Genomic DNA, 22,292 nt, shown 5'->3' with positions numbered 1-22,292 from the left:
AATAATAGCCAAGATTAAAATAATAGACTTAATAATCCATATTTTGACAGGGTACGTAGGTCATTCAGAAAAATTATCACTCCTGTAGGTTTTGTTGGAGATACAAAGTCTCCATTATGATAAAAATCACAAAATACTTAATTACAGAATGGCTAAAACAAATGTTACCATTTCTGTAGCATTTATTATTGAAACAAAAACTTTATAATTTTTTTTCATAGACGTGCGTGACATAATTTTTTTTCAGAGACCTGATTTTTTTCTCTCGTATACAAACATTTTGTGAGCATGGCTCAATAGTTTGTAATTAGTAGGGCAGGTTATCTCAATATTCCATAAGAATCTTTCACTTAGTGAGACAAGCACTAAAATTGCCACAAATGATGTTCAGAACATACATTTTAAGAAAAGAACGTTAGCCATCAGAAAATTCAAGATGGCTGCCAGTTTTCAAGATGGCTGCAGAAGCAAACCTGACAAATTTCAATTTTGGTGCTTGTATCACCAAGTGAAAGATTGTTTCAGCAATCTGCCCCACTAAATGTGCATGATCTAGGCTGAATGACTACTTATACATTGAAGTCTCACAGTCACAATGCTATTTCCTGTCCTGACTTACCATGACCACCCACAGTGATCTTTAAATGTTATTGTAAGGAAAAAGTGTAAGGAAAAATTCAAGATGGCGCCCGACTCTCTCTTTAACACGGTAAGATATCCTCAACACGGCACAAGAAGCAACAGCCACACGATTCCCCAGCCAACTCAATCGTCACTCCCCCACGTCTTTCCCCTCACCCGCTTTTATCGTCGTTCTAGGCCGGTTAAATTTGCATATTCCGAGAATTCGTGTGACTTTGCGAGATATCATAGTTTACAAAAGACGGCGGTCGCCATCTTGGTCTTTCTTTTCTATTTTTGGTCGGTAACGCTGAGCTGGTCTCGAGGTAAGTCTTTTTCCCCTCATCCGTCTCTCCCACGTACCCACACAACACGCAAACACGCGGGCGCTTATCTCCTGGATGCACGTTACAGTTATCTTGTACTTTTTCTGTCTCTTTGAATTTGTCCAAGGGATACTTTTGCGAAATTTTCATTGAGTTTGGATATTTGATTTGGTCATGAAATAGAACTTTACAATCTTGATCCTTTGCTGTACAAAATATTTTCACCTGAAAAAATTAAAAACTATACATATGTTTCCAAGATATACAAAATTTTGAACCCAACCCACATATCTATATATTACAAAGATTAATATAAATATATTTAAAATTGGAACCTATTAAGATAAACTAAAGCTTAATATACTAAATTAAAGAAATAGGAAAAATAGATGATAAAAATAAAATTGAATAAAATACAATATTTAATAATCCATCAAATTCTACAAGGCATTATGATAATGAAAATCCTTAATTAATGAATCTTCAAACATATGGTCTTTTCATTTGAGGATAAACAGGAGTAAAAAAAAAATGCATCACTTGTTAACATAAACTTGAAAATATAAAACATATATGAGAAACATTTCTTTGCAAAAAATAAAAGGCCTTTTCAACAAAATAAACAAATTAAAATCAATCAATTAGCTAGTCAATCAATTTCTGAAAAGAAAAATCTGGAATTTCTGAAACGTAAACAATCCAAGTATGAGCTGCAGCATAAAATCTTTAAAATTTGAAAAATCAAATAATTAATGACACTGTATTCATTAATACTCACATTAAAGAGCAAGCCATTAAATCTCACCTGTCTGTTTAAATGTATGTATGTTTGTATGTCTGCCTAATACGTAACAGAGGTGACCGATTCTCACAAGATCGGTATCATTTTGAAGCTCGACCCTTCGGACAACAAATATCAAAAACTTGCCTAAAAACATTAATTCCTTCACCCTCAACTGGGCACTTTTCTACAGGGAGGGGTCGCTTTTTCGCTGATATTTTCGAAAGTCATCCTCTCTTTTCGATTGACTAGCCTTAATTTAAACCTACGTCACTTCCGGTTTGGCGATGGACACAACAGCTAACGTGTCACGTTTTCTTTTTCACTTTCTTTTCCTCCTTTGCGGTACAGGTTCAAGCCTGCCTGCCTACTACCACTTTTTTTTTTATGCTCAACCAACACCCTTACACACACCTCCACTTTCTTTTCCGCCTTTGTGTCACGGGTTCGAGCCTGCCGGCCTAACGTTTTTTTTTTTTTGCTTAACACACACCTAAAAACACCCAGGCAACACTGGGCACCCAGGCTAGTCCTATATTTAAATAAAACAGTAAATGTGTGTGTGTGCGCGTCTGTGTCTGTGTGTAAATATTTATCTGACAAACTCTTGAACTACTTTTCACATAACACTGAAATTAACAGGAAATATTAATCTTGCATCAAGGATGGTCTATAACAAGTAAAATCTTTGTTTGGAGTGATGAATAATGTGTACAGAAATATGTCAGCAAGTTAAAATGCAAAATGTTCACTTCAATTTGTCGACATATTCTTACTTTCTGCGCATGCCAAATTCAGCTCATTTCTTTAAGTTGTTTTATATTAAATCTTTCTTATCTATCTTTCAATAGCTGGGAGACACAGCTGGAGTGCTAAATGACAATCCTGAAAATTGTAGTCACTAAATTCAAGCAGTTCAGAAAAAAAAGGGTTATTAAAGATTTTGCATGAACTGGAATATGTGAGAAAACCGTAGCCTAAAAATAAATCGCTTTTTCTTCAATAAAATTCCATCCAGACATGATAGAGCCACAAAAGTTTGCACAAGAAAGGTTTTGAACGCAAATAATAAAACAATAAAAATATTTATATAAATAAAACAGTAGATGTATGTGTGTGCATAAATATTTAATCAATACATTCTTAAACTACTCGTCACATAACACTGAAACTAACTGGAAATAGTAATCATACACCAAGGATGGCTTATAACGAGTAAAATCTTTGTTTGGATGAAACATACACTTACAGACATATCATATATAAAATGCAAACTGTTCATTTCAACTTGTTGAGATGTTTCTACTTCTTTCTGCATATGCCCAAATTCAGTTCATTTCTTCAAGTTGTTTAAATTACTATATTGACCAATTTCTACTGTACACTCTTTAACCCTTATCCTTGAGTGGCCTCTGGGCCTTGATAATGTGGTGATGCCTTTGTAAAAAAAAAAAAAAAAAAAAAAATCTATCTCTTGATACTTACAATAACTACATCGGTAGGAGACGTGCTAAATGTTTTGTTTTTTTTTCAAACTTTTGAAATCACTACTATATATTAGGTACAATATAATATTCAATAGAGAATTGGCTCTGTAATAATAAATATGAAATCTGCATGAATTAAAATATATCTAAGCTTATTTTACAATCTGACAAGAGAAAGATACGTAGTAAAAAGTAGGAGTTAATTTTCATGATAGCAGTAATAAAATGGATACCTCTTTTTAGATAAGTTACATTTGTTTGTTCTGTGTTCTTATATTCAGTCACTTTATTTTTTTGTTACAGGCTTTTCCTTCTGCTATGTCTCCATCAGATTTGGTAGAAGATTTTACAAATTGGATCAAGGAGCAAAAGCAACACACCGCAACATGTGTAAATACAGAAGATTTTTGGGAACCTTTTGTTCAAAATATCCAAGGCACAAAGGTAGCTTCTTCCTTTTCTTTTTTCATTTATTGTTTGCTGATTATTAATTATTTAACTTTTTTTTATAGCTTATGTGTTTGGTTAGGGAGAAAGGATGATAAACATAACTTGGTTGCTGAATCTGACTGAAATAGAATATTGAACAACAAAAAGGGTCACCATCTTCCATAAATGACAACACATCTCCACAACTAAATTGCTATCAACTTTTATTTAAGGGAACACTGGAACATGACAAGAATTTTTTGGTAGGCTGGATTTTGTTGATAAACAAATTTTGTATCTTGACGTTCTATTCTAGCAAGCAGTCGATGGTGAAATTATCAGCACAGATTAATATCATGTCTAGCAGCAATTTAAACAGGAACTGATTTGAATCATAGTTTTGGTGAGAAAATGCATTAAGATCTTGATTTTGTGAGGATAGGTTTGGTACATTTCATTGTTATAGTCAAAGTTTTGCTTATATTTTAAAAATTAATTCAGTAAGCAAAGAGTTTTTTTTCTTTTAATAAAATTGAAATAAAAATTATTTTGCTGAAATATTGACTTCCATTTGGAATAAAAATGCCTAAACAATAGAACCTCAAAATAAATATTATTTTACTAAACACACAGTGTCAGTACACGTTTTATTAGTTCAGTTCAGTTTAAGCTAAAAGTAAAAATATTATTTTTCTTAATTAAAACAAAGAACTTAAAAATATTTTCAAGTTTTTAATTTTTAAAAAATTAATTGAATTATTATTATGTCAATATCGTATCTTTTCATATGCATACTCTGTATGAAAATAGATTTACACACACACACACACACCCATATATAAAAGAGTAGAAGAATGCCAGAACCTCAAAATAAGTGTTATTTCACTGCACACACAGTGTCAGTACACGTTTGATTAGTTCAGTTTCAGTTCAGTTTAAGCTAAAAGTAAAAATTATATTATTTTTCTTAATTAAAAAAAGAACTTAAAAATATTTTCAAGTTTTTTTAATTTTTTAAAAATTAATTGAATTATTATTATGTCAATATTGAATCTTTTCATGTGCATACTCTGTATGAAAATAAATTTAGACACACACACATACACACACATACTCACACATACACACACATATATAAAAGAGTAGAAGAATGCCTAAGTTATTTCACTACACACACGGTGTCAGTACATGTTTGATTACTCCAGTTTCAGCTTCAGTTCAGTTTCGTCTAAAATCAAAATAATTTTATTTTGATTTAAAAATATATTTTAAGTTTTTAATCCTTAAAAAATTAATTAGAAAATAATTAACCAAAAAGAGTTTTGCAAAAACATGTTTTTTTTTCTTAAAAACAGTTAAAATGATAATAAACATCAAAACCTCAAACCATGTTTATTTAAAATACAATAATAAAAAAAAACAGGCAACAACAATCAGTCGTCAATAACAAGATTATATTTTCATATTACTTTTCTTAATTAAAAAAAAAGAACTTAAAAATAACCATGTTTATTTAAAACACAACACAAAATCCAGACAACAGTAATCCATCGTAAACAATGAGATTATATTTTCATATTGTTTTTTTATAGTTAAAAAAAGAACTTAAAAATAATCGTGTTTATTTAAAACACAACACAAAAACAGGCAAAACACTCAGTCATCAATAACAAGATTATATTTTTATATTGTTTTTCTTAATTAAAAAAAGAACTTAAAAATATTTTCAAGTTTTTAATTCTTAAAAAATTAATTGAATTATTATTATGTCAATATCGAATCTTTTCATACCCATACTCTGTAGGAAAATAGACACACACACACACACAAACTTATACACACACACACACACACACACACACACACACACACATATATATATATATATATATATATATATATATAAAGAGTAGAAAGCTATAGGAATGCAGGGAACCAGCAGCTGAATTTGTGTGATGTATGAACAAAATGAACAAACAAAAGAAGGTCTATAATAATTTATGCATATCTATCTATCTATCTATCTATCTATCTATCTCTATATATGTATAAATTATTTTTAATAAATAAATATTTTTAATATCCATTGACATATATGTTTCATATTCACTAACAATCATCAGTATGGATGATGTAATCACGCTGCTGGTTGAATAACTCAAACTCAAGACCTGAATAATTTGAATCCAAGCCTCTTACCTCTCAGTCCTTGTGACAACCATATTTCAAATGTGAGAGAAATAAGTCTTATGCTTTCATTTGTAAACACAGCAAGAAACAATGTTCTACTTAGCTTAGGGAGAGAAGCTACAACATTGCTTGATTTGAATCTTTTATTATTTTCTCCCAAAGTAGTCAACTTGAATGACGCTTAATATATACCAGCAGGACCTGTTACCCGGCATTACCATACCCACCTCCATAAAAAAGTAAAGTACAGTTGTTGTTGGTGGGTTCCCCTAACCTGCCCATGTTGAAAACAGTTTTTAGAATAGGCTCCCAACCTCTCCATTCAAATCCCAAGTTTAATGCATTTGCTATGTCTAGTCATACTGATGAATCACAAAATGACGAAACACACTATATTCCCAAGGTGAAGGTAAATATCAGGTTGACAAGAAAGTTCTTGGGGTTCTTAGTTTTAAATTCAGATGGTCATGTCTTGGCTCAAATAAACATTTATTGATCAAAATAAGCACCATCAGAATCAACACACTTTTGTCAATGCAAAACAAGTGTATTTATGTCATTAATGTAAAAATCTTGCATTCTGGTGGCGATGAAGTTGCTGAAGGCGTTTTTGATATTGTGACCCAAGCAGCTACGATGATCGGAGATTGCCCCAGAGGGCAGCTAAGGAGAGCTGAATAAGAACTATGGTTGAAAATTGTCCCAACATTGCCTAAGATTGAATGCTCCACACTCCCAAACTTTTATTGTAATTGAAATTAGTGAAATCACCCATTTTGCAATTAAATGGATTGATTGACTGCTCTAGTCAGGGTCCTACCACAGTAATCAGGAAGGAAATTTCACCTGCCTTCATGCAATGACTTAGTCCACAATACATTGTAGTTTACATTGCACTGTAGAGAACCTAGTGTTGATTTTAGAAAATTATTTTTATATAATGGCTTGAATTTAAATTTTGAAATGCAAAAGTCAAGTATCATGGTTCAGTTGTGCTCTAAACAGAAACATTCATTTGCATGTGCAGTTGTCTTATCAAAGAACCTACTGTTGATTTTATAAGCTGAGCTCTTCTGCTTGTGTGGTTATAACACTTTTCAAATACACTTGTGATGTTGGACTGTATAAGGGTGTTAACATTGATCAAAATCGAACTGTTCCTTCTTTAATCAGATATTTCCGACTATCCATTTTTGATACTTATCAGAGGCATTCTGATGCAAAACCTATCCAAGAACACTCCCAGACACATTTCAGAGTCCGTAGAGAATGAACTCGCACACACATACACACAGACAAAGTGCCTTTTATATATAAGTAAAACTCTGTTAATTTATCTTGTTGGATTTTCCAGATCATATCCAAATAAACTTTTAACTGACAGATCAAACTTTGTATTTTTGAATTAAAAGTATCTAGCGGATTGTGCAGGCACACAGAGGTACATCTTTTGTATTAGCTTCAATTATCCGCCGTTGCCCGGCAATTTTTTTGTTTTACTTTCATTTTTGCTTCAACTATGCTGTTTCTTTTATTTATCAAATTATGTTTTTTAAAACAAGATTTTAAAAGTTGAATTTAATGATTATTAATCAAACCAAATCGTTATAAAACGGTAACTAAATCTGTTAATTTCTGTTTCTAAGATTATTAGATGTAAATAGATTCCAAAACTTTCAATCTTTTAATACATGAAGATTTGTTAAGAATTTTAAAACCAAAATGTATTGGAGAGATGAAGAGATAAGTGGCCACGTTAAGCCTGCACTCGCTGCAAAGAAACGGTGGCTATGTATAGGAGCGGACTTGAAACTGTCTGATTTCAAGGCAATGGTTGTAATTATGCAAAATAAGTGCTTTTGACTTTCCGAAAAAGTTAAATAAAAGGACTGACATTTTTGATTAAGGAAAAAGATCTTTTTTGAATGACACGCAGTTAATTTTGTTCATGGGCGTTGTCAGCAACAATATTTCATTTTGGGCTACCAGTTAAGGTAAGTACTGCACCTACTACTCAGAAAAAACATCTTATCTTTTGTTGATAAAGAAAAGAAAGAAGAAAGTAATCCAGCACCATAAAAAGGTGAAAATAACATTCTGTGTTCTTTCAACTCTATATAATTTTACATGACCAAAATAGAAATTAATTAACCAAATATAATTTTCCATTCACTAATTTAAAGGCTTCCAGATTCCATTAAGATTTCAAAGTGTCACAAAGTAATTCCTATTTTTCTTGTTTACGAAGTAACTGAAATGCATTCTGGAGGATTTATTTTTTTAACTGAATTATTTTTTTAAAAATAGAATTAAAAAAAATTGTTTTGTATCATGTGTTTGCATGTTTGCTTTCAATAAATAAGCAATTAATAATAAATAACAAACGACATTTCAATGCGCAATTATCAAAATCACGTAGTTGTGTGAAAAACACAGGCACACACAAAGTTGTTTTATAATTTTATTAATGTAGAAATGTTTAACTTTAAGGTAAATAAAGTTTAAACTTTTTCTCACATTTCACATTGTTTCATATTCCTTTGATTTTTCTTCTTTTCAATAGATGCTTATCGGTTATTTGGACGTATCCTCTGAATCTAGACGCCTCTGTTTAAGCGACTGCTCAAACAGCCTCAATATACTTTGCCAACCTTGGCAAACTACTCCATTGTCCGAATCACGATCACATACATGTACAGCAAGATGTCTTTTAGAACAAAAAACAAATAAACTGGTGTTTCCGTGTCCCTTTGCTCATTCTTGGTGCCTGGGTCGGTTGATTGCTGTCAACAAATTCAAAATGGTCTTAGAACGGTTCAATTCCAATTCAAATACTAAACATTGGATCAAATATGTACATTTCTCCCTTGAAGACATTGTCGTGCTGAATAGCTCAATTCCGCCTAATATTTATCCAAAGTTTGGACTGAACTTCAATTCTATGGAATCAACGGATAATGACAATATATTTACGTGCCAAATGTTTATGTTACTCCACAAGCAATCTTTGATGGGACACAATTTGTTAGGCGAAAATCCAGCCTTGAGGTTTATTGCTAATGGCTATTACTTGGGCAATGCTTTCCAAATGTCTGCAGAGAATGTCTTCAGATATATGACGAAATTCCCAAAGTCAGAAGTGTTACAAAATGCAAGTAAATACCATTTTTATTTTGTTTTTTTGAAAATTAAATATTATGTATTCCAGTGTAATAATTGTTCAAACGATAAATTTGGTTTCTTCATCTTTCTTTCTCTCATATAATGAATGTATGACAAAAGTCTATATTCCAAATTTCATGATGTTGACCATCTTACAATTTATTCCTTTAATTTAGTTGATATTTACAATTCTTGACAGTATCTGTTTCGTAGCACAAAATCAATCACTTAATTATTATAGCAATCAGTGAATCTATTCATAATTTCATGACTGATATAATAATTAAGTGATTGATTTTGTGCTATGAAACAGATGCTGTCAAGAATTGTAAGTGTCAAATGAATAACAAAAAATAAAGGAATAAATTGTTAGATGGTCAACATCATGAAGTTTGGAATATAGACTTTTGTCATTCATTCATTATATGCTCTGTAATTTTAATGTAGCTTCTTAAATAAGGATTTGTATATATAAAAAGGAAATATAAGTGAATAAAGAATATTTCCACATAAATATTTATACATATATATTTACAAAATTTTACAGAGTGATCCCCCCCCCCCTTTATATCGGATTTGAAATCGACTATACCAAAGTTTTTCTGACATTCTGTAAAATTTAAAAATGAATATTATGCTCGGATATTGAACTTTGCTTTATAATCAAGCACCGGAAAGGAAAAACAAAAATTTACAATATGTATTCGATCATCACATTTAAAAAGAGAGATTACAGCAAAGGTTGTTTCCTTAATTTATACTTTTCCCTTCATGTTGATGTTTTATCTCAAATACTGAGCATATTTTCAGGATAAGATTGAATATGTAAACATTCATATTTTTATATTAATATTTTTATCTTACTGTTTTGAATGTATGTATGTATATATATATACACACACACACATATTACGCCGTAACCCAGCCCTACTGGGGACGGTAGAAATGAGTGACTTAGCAAGATATAAAAAAAAAAAGAAATTTCCCAGATTCCTTAGCAATATGTTGGTATGGGAAAGGGAGAATCCGTCTCAAAGGCATCAATAAAATGAAATATACTGGACAACTAAATCACATAGGAATAACGACAAATACCAATGAACAATTAACAAACTTTTATTCATATAAAAATGAATAAAATTCAATTCAATTCACGAAAAAAAAATATATATATATATATAACTAAGTGAAATAGTCTTTGTCATTCAAATTTTACAGAGAGAAAAATATAACCAACATGTAATTCATATCAAAGAAGTTTGTCTGCTCTGATTGAGATGGATCATAAGGTATATGAGAAAGATGCAAGAGAGAGATGAAAAATTTTGGATGGATAACTCACGGATTTCCTTTTAAAATGTATCCTTTCTTTTGTCTTTAGATTTCCTTTCCATTCAATCGCCTTCCTTTGTTGTTTACAATTGTTACGCACCCGTGTTGTTTTGTCCAAATCCTTGTTTCTGAAGCTCATATAAAGTCACTGGTCTGTCATTAGTATTTCACCATTCTTTTGATTTTTCGCCCAACTATATCATCGTTGGGTTTATTCTTGTCTTGCTTAATAGCTCGATGGTTTGTATTTCCTACCATCCAATGTTGTCATCAATTACACGTGTACATACGTAGCGATTACTCTTGCTTTGCCTATCATCTCCACTCCTCACTTATGTTTTCATTAGGCACACATGCGCGAGAGTTGGTCGCCCCACATTAGCTCTTATAGCTTTTGCCGCCGCCGTTGTCTTCGCCTTTCGCTATCTTCACTTTCGCTGTTTTCGCCACCCCCGACTTTGCTTCTCAGCGCAAAGCTCCGACTGATTGGTGACGACTCTTGTCAGTCTCCTCTCCCTCTATGCGGTCTATCTCTCTCTCTATATATATATGGTTTATCTCTCTCTATCTTATAGATTTTCTCTATATTTTCTCCCTCTCTCTCTCATCTGTAAGCTTTCGTTTCTCTTTCCTCTTCCACCTTTCATTCATAGGATCTCCCTCTCTTCTCTCCCTTCTCCTCCTGTTCACAAGTATCCTCCTCTTTTTCCTCCTGTTTTGTTTACATAATGAAATGGGCAGACGACGATCATTTTTTTGAGTGCAAAAATAATAAAATAAAAGATAAAGCAAATATATTTTCTCTCGGTTTGAAAATCAATAAAAATAATTTATTATACATTTTAACAAATGTATAACTATATATATATATATATATATATATATATATATATATATATATATATATAATGTTGCTATATATGGCATAATTGCGTTGATATACAAGTTCTTATCAGAACATTAAAGTTAAACAACGTTGAGCCTGGTTATTACCAGATGGATTTGGGAATTCTAGGCACTGTATGTGCTCTCTGCTTATCTCGGCATTTGTTTCCAGTCGTCCTATACATACACTTCACTTGCCACTGGTATTTAACAGTGTCGACTAAGGAGAGGTGTGGTTGGAGATTCTAGAAGTGTAAGCCATGTTTAGTTTCAAAACAGTTTCCGATGGTGCATTGTTCCACACAAGTCTTGAGTGGTGACTGGTTTGCAGTAGACAGTTCCACAGAGCAAAAGATTCTTATCGTGTCGAGACGGAAAAAACATGCGAAATTGCGACATAAAAGGTTTAATATTTATGGAATAATTCTGGTTTCTGATTGGTCGGTAGCAGAACGTGAATTAATTCGATTCGTCAGTTCCTAGCAGCATCGTTTATAAATAGAATCACCTGACTGTGTGGGATCATACCCCATTATGAATCAAAAATATTGCAACATTCCCCCTATTTTTTTTTTATAATGGGGAAGTCCCTTGTGTTCATTCTGCTTAAAAATAAATATATGTTTTTATATTCAATTATACAAAACAAAAATTAGAAAGTATTTGGATCTTAAAATTTTAGCATGTAAAAAGACGCCATTTTTAATTGTGTTTAAATGTCAAACATATGTGTATAGAGAAATGGAACATATTTTTTCTTTAAAAAGGGGTGGGTATGTGAAAAAGAAACTGTTTTAAATTTGATTATGCAGTTTTGTTCAAAAACGCATACATATAAATAAATATACATAAAAATAAACATACATGCAATATGTACCCGTTTAATGAAAGGGTTTTTTGTTTGTTTTTTTTTTGTTAATTAAAACAATGCAAAAATAGGACATTTTTGAAAAATAAGAAACAAAACTAATGTGCAAAAAAAAAAAAGAAGTCAATTGTAATTTATGCATGCCTTAAAATAAGCATGCAAAAAGTATTTGTCGAAAAGAAAAATCGCACAGAAAATGTTTGCAAAAATAAAAAAATGATGCAAAAAAGCTACTTGTCAAAAGGAAATTTACAAAGAAAAGGTTTTATAAAAGTGACTTTTTAAAATTTTTTATTTCAGCAAAAGTATAAGTTACACATTAGTAGGTTAAAGTGTTAATACAGATAAAATGGATACAGTTTAATGGCTTGTCCAGGACTATTTTTTGTTTTTTTTGATATATAGAAATTTATATACATACATACATACATACAGGTCCGTGAAAAAATTATTCAGTCGAATCCCCCCAACAAGTTTTGAAGAAAACGCTTTAACTTTATTCTTGTTGCGGGTTTCGTGAATACATCAGTGATATTTTGCTCTGATGATATGTAATTCAAAATAATGGATTCCTTTTTCATCTCGTTTTTTTATGAAATGGTATTTTATATCTATATGCTTAGATCTTTGGTTGAGTATCGTGTTCTGTGCTAAGACTATACTGGCTTGATTATCACAATTAATTATTATGGGGCTTTTAGTTAATTCTGGCTCTAAAATAGTTTTTAGAATATTTTTAAGGTAAAGTGCTTCCTGGGTTGTGTGTGTGATCGCGATATCATTTTTGACCGGTGTAGAGCGTTACTTGCACTCTCCCATTTCAAAATTTAATAGTATTTTGTTGATGTATCTCGATTGATTCATCGTAATAAGTCCTTTGCTTTGAGTAAATTCTATCCCCAAAAACCAGGATATTTTGCCAAGATCAGTCATTTTGAATCTTTTACTTAATTTGTTCTTAACATACGTCAGCATTATGTCACAATTTGATGCGATTAAAATATCATCGACCCACAAAACCAAAATCAGTAGTTTATCGTCTTTGTGTTGGGTATATAAACAGGGATCTACAGCGCATTGTCTAAATTGTTGTTTAATAATATAATCATGAAATACTGTATTCCAACACTGAGCACTCTGCTTTAGACCATATAATGACTTGTTAAGCCGCCACACGCTATTTTTATTTTTCATTATAAATTCCTTTGGAGGGGTAATATAAATTTCACAGTCTATTGGGGCATTCAAATAAGCATTTTTTATGTCCATTTGATGGATGTTTAGGTCATATTGTGATGCGATTTGCAGTAAAATTCTGATTGACGTTAGGTTTGTGGTCGGTAAAAAGGTAGAAAAATATTCTATACCGTAAATCTGAGAGTACCCTTTAGCAACAAATCTAGCTTTGTACTGTTCTATGCCTGATGCTGTAGTCTTTTTGTAAAGACCCATCTTGTAGAAATAACATGTTTATCTTTTGGGAGAGGCACTACCGTATAGGTATCATTTTCGATTAAAGCATCTATTTCTTTTTTCATGGCAATTTTCCATTCATCACAATGTTCTGAATTGCTTCGTTAAAGCTTTTTGGTGCATTTTCCATTGAATAGCAATAGTCGATTTGATAATCTTATATTGTCGACCACAAAAAAATCGGGTCGCCTTCTATTTCTTTTGGGATATCTTTCGACTTTATCATCATCATCATGGATTCTCTTGTCTCCGTCATTTTTATTGTCTTTGTTTGTTTTAATAATTTGAGGAAATATAATTTCATCCTCTTCATATGACGGGTTTTCATCTTTAAAATTAAACGTGTCTGTGAATTTTACACATCGGATTCTTTTTATTTTATTTTTCTCTGGAAAAAATACTGAATTGGCTGGACTGTTTTTATCGTATCCAAAAAATATACCTCTGTCGGCTTTAATATTCAATTTACTCTTTTTATCTCTATATGCAAAGCAAGTTGAACCAAATATATGCATTCTGCTTAAATTTGTTTTTACCACAGAAAGATTCATATGGAGTTTTAGATAGCATTTTGTTAAAGCATCTGTTGCGTATATAAGCTGTCACCATAAGTGCATACGTCCAGAGGTTTTTGGGGAGTTTTGATTAAATGGGTAGGCATCTTGCCATTTCAAAAAGTGTCTGCCACGCTCTTTCAGCAGTTCCATTTTGGTGTGGCGATCTAGGAGCTGATTGTTCATGCTTAATATGGTTAATTAGTAAAAGTTCAAAGTCTTTATTGGTGAATTCCGTACCGTTGTCAGAGCGAATACACTTTACTTCACCGTAGGGAGCCATAACGGCTAAATATTTTTTAGTTGCTAGCAGAGTATCAGATTTGTTCTTTAAAAAGTAAACCATTATTAAACCTGAATGGTCATCTACGAAATTCAACACATATCTATAATGTTCTCTGGCCATCGGTTCCACGGGACCGTTCAAGTCACAATGCACCATTGATAGGATTTTTCTGGCCTTCTTGTCTGGTATCTTGCTTTGATAGTTTGTCATTTTCCCTTGCATACAGGCGTCGCAGTTGAAGTTTTTTGATGTTTGTATTTTCATTCCATCAACTACAGTCGGCAACTTTTTGAAATCAGGAATATTGCAATGTCCAAGAATTTTATGCCATGTCTGTAGATTATGGCAGGCAGTTTTTGATGGGACTACGCTATTTAAATAATATAGTCTTCCATTTTCTTTAATGTCGAATACAGTTCCATTCGGATACACCAGTTTTGATTTATTGGGGCTAAATTTTATATTTGCACCTTGTTTAGTGGCAGCTTGTACAGAAAATATATTTTGTTTGAATTTTGGGATTAGAAGAGCGTTTTCTAGAATACAGAAACATAGTTCACCTTTATTGTTCCTTAGCAAGATTTTAGCATCGCCTCTTTTCAAAACGATATCATTTACTCGACTCCCGTCAGCTAGTTCTACAAAATGATTTTGTGGCTTAAAGTTGGGATCAAAATTGATAAAATCAGATTCCTTTGTAATCACATGTGCCGTGACATCACAATCGACAAGAAAATTGTTTGTTGAAGCATTAAACGTACATGAAAATAAAAATGTATGTTCGCTAACAGAGCTCTCCACATTTTTAATGGAGTCACCATTTTGAGTCCTGTATCTACATTGGAAACTCTTGTGATTAGGTCGTCCGCAATTATAGAAAATAATTTTTGTACTTTTCTTATGAGAAAAATTGGTTTTGGCAAAGTTGCAGTTTTTATTCCTGGTATGGGTATAATTTAATTTTGGTGTTTTTATGTGTGTATTTTTAAATTTCATGATATTTGTAGATTCGTTTTTTCTGTGATAATTTTTTTCAGTTTCCTCGTAACTTCTGAGTGCTACTTTGAATTGACTAAAAGTCATGGGTTTTTCTTTCTGGGTTATCATGGTGGTAAATGGCTTGAAATCACTCTGTAATCCCTTAAAGACCATGGAAATTAACAGACTGTCACTTATAACTTCACCAGACATTTTTAAAGAATTTGCAGTCGTTTCGGCTCTTATAATATAATCAGTAATAGTTTCAGCTCCCATTCGTTTTAGAGAGGTCAGTTCAGTATATAAAGAGATAATTTTGAGTTTTCCTTTCGATAAATAATGCTATAATAAAAAAAAATTATATTAATGAAAGATGGAAACTGCGAAACTTATTCCTTTACATGTCTTCATTTGTTTCAGTTTGTGTTAATCTGTTACACCTTTGCGTTATATTGTCTTCTATTAGATTGGTGCAAAAATAATGGTAAAAAATTAATAAATGTACCCTTTTAATTGGATTAAATTTACTGTAATTGCTTACCATCAATTCCCTTTGTGCTCTTCACTGTTGTCACTAATATTTTTCGTTTATTTAAAACTATTGATTTTCGTCTTATTAGATGTTAGTTGAAAGGACCTTAGATGTTATGCTGTCTATTTGTTTCAAATATGCATTTGATAGAACAATGAATAAGAATGAAAAGAAATTGTATGTTGCCAACTTGCCATTTGCCGTTTTCCTTATTCTGCCTTTTAGTCCTCGCATCCCAGGAGCGATGTTTCTGACAAAGGGGGAAGAGTTACTGTTTCCTGGGTCAGAATTTATTCTATCTAATGCTTATTGTTGGAAAGTTTTTGACCTTGAAGTACTAATTTTTTTTTCTTTTTTTTTTTTAGCTCCTTATATCAAATTGCTTCTTGCCTAATCTGGAGCGGTTTCCATAAAAAACTTAGTTAATAACAGACTTGTTTATCTCCCTTGATTTATGCATGTTTTTCACTTTTATCAATGGCGAATCAGCAAAATATAAAAACTGATTTTTATTTTTAATTAAAATTCTACTCCATCATTTGTCCTAATTTTTAGTGAGAATAGTAATTTTTGCATGATACATAAATATATTGAAAATTTTTTACTTGGAATGCAATTTTAATCTGTGCCTCATATTGTATAAGCACTTATTTTATTGTCCCATTTTGCTATCGTTACACCCTGATTAATGTTGGATATATCTTCTAATTTAGTAATAAAAATATTAACTGCAAATGCTATTTCTTCTTTATTTCTTAAGCTTTCAATTTGGAAAACATTTGTGACGAAGAGAAAGATAATTATTACAGAGTAATGTTGCAGTTTGAGAACACTCAGGCTCAATGGTACGATCTATTACAGGTAAGTAAGATATGCTAAAGTTTTACATCTGGTCAGTTCTGACATATGGGTGTGAGTCTTGAACAATGGACAAAGCAATGAGTGGATGTTTGGAGGCAGCCGAGATGTGGTTCTATCGACGAATGCTTTGCATTTCTTGACAGAGAGAGTGTCAAATGCTGCAGTCCTAAGAAGAATGAAGATCGATCGCTTGCTGATGCAGACCATCAAGGAAAGGCAGTGCCACTTTGTTGGACACGTATTGCGTGAAAAAGAGGGCATCGAATGACACATCTTGGAGAACGAAACTGATGGAAAGAGAGCCAGAGGAAGGCAAAGGATACAGATATTAGACTGGATGTGCAGCTTAATGGGTGTCAACAGTACCATCGGACTCCGAGAACAAGCAATGGATGAAAGTCTATAGAGAACACTAACCATAATTCCATCTACGGCATGAACATTCAATGACACAGGAAGAAGAAGATATTCTTGTTTGTTATATAGAAAGGTGAGCGAGTATGTATCATACCTCAGAGATGAATGTCCTTACCTTGCACAATTCCTGTGGGCAAGGTGAAGTACCTGTTAGCTTCTCTGATATTCTAGAAAGAGTAGATGGAGTTCCTCAGCTGTGGTTAAAACAATACATCTAGGAAAGGGAAGCTTTCTTTAAAAACCAAACCGGGTAGAGATTGTTGGCCTTGTAAGACAATCTTCTAATGATGTTGTCACAATCAATAACACTCGCTTTCAATTTGTCATGAGCCAGCATGGAAGTAGTAAGTAACATAAATTGCAGGTTGTGAGATATGTAACAACAATTTTGAGAGAGGAGTATCCAAGGCTGAATCCTTAGAAAATGACCTTCAACCTTAGTTATATGGCAACATAAATGAATGTGTCTAAGATAAAGCTCTTTTTTCTTGAACAATTGTAAGAAACCTTTTGCAACCACTGATTCCCATGGCAAATCGCACTCTACCTGAGAGTCCAACATTCAAATTCATTAATCTAACATTGACAGATAACATGAATCGGAACAAATACTTAAAAATGGAAAAGTGGATTTCCTCTGCCATGCTGGAAAACGACCATATTCTCTCTGATTCTCTCTCCTCTGATTTTGAGCACGTGGTACAATGGGAAAAGAGGTGGCTGGTTATTTTTAATGCATCTAAAACCAAGCTTCTATCTTTACATCATCAACGTTCTGATCCCCATCTGGCATCTATTGAAATGAATGTCTCTCATCTTGGGAAGGCTTCATGTTTTGACAAGCTTTTGGGCTTGACCTTTACTCCTGATCTGAAATGGAACACATACATCAAATCTGTTGCCAAGGTCACTGGAAAAAGGTGTGGGATCCTTCTATCGATCCAGTAGATATTTCACTGCTGATGCAATTCTCTACTTATATAAGAGTCAGGTATGTCCAAGAACGGAGTACTGTTACCACATCTGGGCAGGAGCTGCCAGAAAGGACTTATCCTGCCTTGACAGAGTTCTTCGTAGCCTAGTAGGGGATGTCCTTTTCTCTTCCCTGCAACCTCTTTCTCACAGAAGAGCTGTTGGGAGTCTGCCTCTGCTTTATTGTTATTTTCATGATAAGTGCTTGTCTGAGCTCCAATCTATGGTCTCCCCTCGCCAAACTTTCACAAAAAGCACTTGTCTAGCTTAAAACACTATCAATAATTTCTCCCACTCTTTATCTGTGCCTAAACCTAAATATAGATTCCATGAACAAAGTTTCTTTCTTAGAACTGCACACCTGTGGAACTGTCTTCTGTTTGCCTGCTTTCCAGCTGACTACAATATGGTTGTCTTCAACTTCAACGTAAACAAGTTCTTGATGAGCCGTTCCACTTAACAAATTTACCGAATTTCCATTACTAATGATTACTATATTGTCCAATTGACTACTGTACCCTCTTTAACCCTTATCCTTGAGTGGCCTCTGGGCCTTAATAAGTGATGATGTCTATGTAAAAATAACCAAAAAAAACTCGTCAGTATTCTGTATCTCTACAAGACCATCCATACGTGCAGTATTGTTGTCACACCAATCACAAGTCTCTTCCTTGTAGACAAGATCCAGAAAAGAATCTCTAATAAGTCCAACACATGCTGCATTCATGTGTTTGTTTTATGAGTACTATTAGCGAGGGGTACCCGGCGTTGCCCGGGTGTTTTTCGGGGTATGTGAAAAAACCCCGAAAATGTGAAAAAAAACAGGTGCCCATGAAAAAAAACCGAAGCCTTCACGATGCGCAGTTGGAAAATAGTAAAGTGTTTAAAAAAAAAAAAACAGGTGCGCGTTTTTGATTGATGTAACGGCGATAGGTATTCAGCAGTTAGCATTTTGTGGGGGACAGTTTTGAATGAGGTGAATAAATCGGTTTGTTCGTTTTTAAAAACCCGCTCCCTGTTTATTAGGAGGAGCGAAATGAAAGCTGATATGACGAAGTCGACATTGAACAAACGTTACTTAGCTCTCTTGAGACAACTGGCTTTTGGCCTGTGATTAGAGTCGAGTTTCACTTTTTTTTATACCGAAAACCGAATGTAACGCGTGCCGATGCGGGAAATGTGCAATAATTAACGTTTGAAAGTCAATAAAATTAAATAAACAGGCGAGCTCCGTGGTTAACTCTGAGGTATTACAATTTATAGATGATATAAAAGTTTTAAGAAGTTGTAAACCGAGCAAGCGCTTCTCTGAAAGAAGCCTTTTGTGGACATCGAGGAAAAGCGTACATACATACACACATACATTTTCGCTTTTATATATATAGATAATACAACAACTTTAAATAAGGTAGCAGTTTTTCATTTGAAAAGAAATTGTTAAAGACAACAGAAAGCTTCTTTTTTTTAATACCTTTTTTATTTTTTCATATTTTCGTATTATCGTTTTTGTGTATAAGTCGAAGGTATTGATGTGTGGTCCAAACATTATTTGTTCTCAAAGTTGGTGGCTATATCGTTTAGTAGTTTAAATGAAAAAATGCTGCCTAAATATACATAATTCAAACTACATGACCCAGCAGCGCAACAGGATACCACTACCCAAGAGTTTCGATTCAACTGAATTAAAAAGCAAATTACCATCGCCCATGAAAATATTCGGAAACAGACCAGTGAACTGGATGAACTTGAACAAAAACTCAAGACCTGTGTCACTGGAGAACACAATGCAGAATTCCAGCATCGACTAAACAATGCTGTCACCAACTTCGGGAAGAATAAACGCTTGGACCATACATCCATACCTTCGACGTATATACAAAAAAAAGATAACACGAAAATTGAAAAAATTGAAAAAAAAAAAAAAAAAAGGTATTACATGCAATGCTGCATTTGTGTGTTTGTTTTACGAGTATGAAAATACTACAAACTTATTATTCTCATACCTCGACGTATGTCCGCCTGTCGACCCAACATTCAACTAAATCCCATTCATTCACCGTGTAGCTCTTGAGATGCTTTCTACTCTAATAGTTTCTTTCAATAACTACTGGCTCTTAGAATTCCCTCTCTTCTCCCTGTTTCTCTGACTATTCAATCATGCAGAAATTTCATTGTAATGTGAATAGCAATCTTGCACAGCACCTCATTTAGGATGCCTCCTTTAAATTTGTCCCTCAAATCACAGTATCCCCTTGCATCTTAGCAGTAACGTGCCTTGTTTCAGATGAATTAAAGTAAAGAAAAAAAGAGGGTGTATTATTGTGAACCTGCACGTGTACATTAGGGTAGGTTGATTTTTAACTATTTTTGGAAAATGTAAAAGACCTAGGTGGAGAAAGTTGCACCCACATGAGGGAAGTACAAATATATAAAAACTAGGTTTCTAACATCAGCCGTTAGATGAGCATTTGATTTTAAAGATCGTCTGTTTTGAAATGGAAAAATCCTTATTTGTGAAAGATTTACATGTGAAATTATTTGGTATTTTGCAGTTTTGATCATAGCAAGGAGTGGGTTTATTTATTTAAATAAACTATATAATAACTGGTATGGTAAATATTAAAAACTTATAACTGCACCCCCCCCCTATTTTTTTTTGGAAATGGCATATTTTACCTTACTGTGTGTTATAATTATAAAAAATTGTAAAAAGAATTGAATTTTTTGTTGTCAATAAAAAGAAGAAAAGTTTTAATTGTTTGGGGAAAAAAAAAAATTTAAACAAATCCAAAACATTTCTTACTTCTAGGGAAAAAAGTACAAAAATCAAACTATTTTTGTAACATAATGTCAAAGGTTTCTCTATAAGCCCCTTTTGAAGCAAAAAATGGCCTCATTTCATGGCATAAAATTTTAGCAATAATATGTCTATGTCTTGCTTCAAGTCCATAGACTGAATGGCAGGCTTCTGATGTCAACTTCACAGCTCTTTCAACACTTTGTGAATGAGCAGGCAAATCAGGCAAATCTGGCTTTCTACCACTCATCAAGAATTCGCGAAGTTCATTGTCTGATAAGTCTTCAGTCAAAGCTGGCTCTGACACTCCATTTTGAGAAAGGTCTATCAAATCCGACCAATGTGAAGCATTAAAATTTATATCTGAAATTTTTTTCAGACGCTTTTTCAATGGTTCCCCATTCCTGAAAAAAAAGAAATTATTATATTGAATTCAACAAATAAACACAATTTTTATTTTAATTAAATTTTTTGTTAAAATGAATGTATAAATCAGTGTAAACAATTTGATCAGTTTTATATGAACAAATGTTTACTTACCTTATGGTTAAAATTCTTTTAATAGCTTCTTCTCTCACTTCCAATTCATTAGATTTTATCATTGAGAAAATAATATTTTCAGGCAAAAGGGCAAAAGCGTTGAATTTAAGGGTTTTCAATGCTATTTCTTGAATTTCTGATGGCTGCTTTTTTATTTGCCCAATCATTTTAAAAATATACAGTTGCTGGTTATGAAATTTGTTATCTAATTTAATTTCAAACCAGCAAACTGCATAGACTTGGACAATGAATTTAATCAGATTATGCATTTTTGTGGTTAATTCTGTTGCATAACTTTTTCCATATGCACATTAATCTGATTGCCAGAGTAAGCCATCTTGACTGATTCAATGGTCCGATCCTCCAGGCTGCATACTTAGGATTTACTTTGCCCCTCGAAATTCCTACTGAATATTCTAACAGTAATCTCTGGTCACCAGATAGATCCTTATTTTCTGTTAATTTAGAGTAAATAGTCTCTAAAGGACTACTCACTTGTAAAAAGTTAACTTGGGGCAAATGATGTTGATTGCTGGCACATAATTTTCCAAGTGGGCCTGTAAAAGATGTTGGGCTTTTGCCACTTCCATCAATGGATTTAAATATTGCCCTAAAAGGGAGCTCATTCTGATGGAGGGAACATCCAATTGTGTGTAGTTTCCTTTTGATTTTATCTTCTAAGGAAGAGACTAGTCCTGATTTGCATCCTGTGTTGGTGCTAGTGTTGTCCAAAAGGACAGCCTTTAGTGTTTGAACACTTTCATATTGTTTTAACACTTGGAACACCTCATTTGCCAGAAC

At 32.8% G+C, this 22,292-nt stretch overlaps 1 protein-coding gene across 1 annotated transcript in view; it reads left to right on the top strand.

Annotated features, from left to right (window-relative positions):
- LOC145268423 (CST complex subunit CTC1-like) overlaps window positions 1-22,292 on the top strand; it is a 102,002-nt gene that overhangs the window by 51,452 nt on the left and 28,258 nt on the right. Inside the window, exons 15-17 of the mRNA XM_080123986.1 lie at window positions 3,519-3,659; window positions 8,398-8,989; window positions 16,665-16,765. Coding sequence (XP_079980112.1) covers window positions 3,519-3,659; window positions 8,398-8,989; window positions 16,665-16,765 — 834 coding nt within the window. The remainder of the gene's footprint in view (window positions 1-3,518; window positions 3,660-8,397; window positions 8,990-16,664; window positions 16,766-22,292) is intronic.

This window comes from Euprymna scolopes, chromosome 4 (assembly GCF_053919585.1).
Source record: "Euprymna scolopes isolate OS-2025 chromosome 4, ASM5391958v1, whole genome shotgun sequence".
In the NCBI taxonomy this organism is placed as follows: Eukaryota; Metazoa; Mollusca; class Cephalopoda; order Sepiida; family Sepiolidae; genus Euprymna; species Euprymna scolopes.
Note: the sequence above shows the minus strand (reverse complement) of the source record. Positions and strands in the feature narration are given on the sequence as shown.